Genomic DNA, 946 nt, shown 5'->3' on the forward strand with positions numbered 1-946 from the left:
AAAAAAAAAAAAAGACTATCTTTACTCTGAAATTGCTTACACAGTAAAAGAAGTATATTGTGATAATGAAGTGGAGTAAGGGAAGCTCAAAATGAATGGTCATTCTTGAAAATAAAGTAGAATGAGAATATTAATAAAAAGTGAAAGAAGAGGACATGAGACCAAGAGAAAAAGGAAACTAAGTTTATCAAATTTGGTATAAATATGGACTAGTGTGGTATCTCATGGGAAGTAAAACAAGGCAAGGAAAAAAAAAATAGCCGGGCATTGTGCTGGGTGCCTGTAGTCCCAGCTACTAGGGAAGTCGAGGCAAGAGAATCACCTAAACCGAGGAGTTAGAGGTTGCTGTGAGCTGTCACGCCACCGCACTCTACTGAAGGCAATAAAGTAAGACTCTGTCTCTAAAAGAAAGAAAGAAAGAAAAAATTAGTATAAATAAAATACTTACGCAAAGGATTCTGTCCTTCACTTGCATAATATTCATACATGCCACTTTTAACCAGTGTGTCATAGTGAGGTAAGAAGTCAATTCGTTCTTTTGTAGCTGACAGAAGTAACTGATCAACTGACTGTAGCAGGTATAGGGTGACTCCATCTTTAATAGTTTCATCTGTAATAAAGAGTTAAAATCTTAAGTGCTAGGTTAGCATCAGAAACTCAGTGCACTGATGAATGTTGAATACACAAATAGTATATCTATGGGCTAAGCCCAATGGCTCATGCCTATAACCCAAACATTCTAGAAGGCCAAAGAAGAAGGATCACTTGAGCTCAGGAGTTTGAAAATAACCTGAATAAGAGCAAGACCCAGGCTCTACTGGAAAAAAGAAAAGAAAAAGAAAGAAAAACAAGCCAGGCTTTATGGTAGATGCCTGTAGTCCCAGCTACTCGGGAGGCTAAGGCAAGAGAACCACTTAAGTCCAAGGTTGCTGGGAGCTATGACACC

General features: G+C 38.2%; 1 protein-coding gene across 1 annotated transcript in view; it reads right to left on the bottom strand.

Annotated features, from left to right (window-relative positions):
• The window catches only part of LOC100953976 (structural maintenance of chromosomes flexible hinge domain-containing protein 1-like), a 21,641-nt gene that overhangs the window by 7,913 nt on the left and 12,782 nt on the right, over positions 1-946 (bottom strand). Inside the window, exon 3 of the mRNA XM_003803748.2 lies at positions 449-610. Within this exon, the coding sequence (XP_003803796.2) occupies positions 449-610 (162 nt within the window). The remainder of the gene's footprint in view (positions 1-448; positions 611-946) is intronic.

Source organism: Otolemur garnettii, unplaced genomic scaffold (genome assembly GCF_000181295.1).
Source record: "Otolemur garnettii isolate 467f Iridium unplaced genomic scaffold, OtoGar3 scaffold00539, whole genome shotgun sequence".
Classification (NCBI taxonomy): Eukaryota; Metazoa; Chordata; class Mammalia; order Primates; family Galagidae; genus Otolemur; species Otolemur garnettii.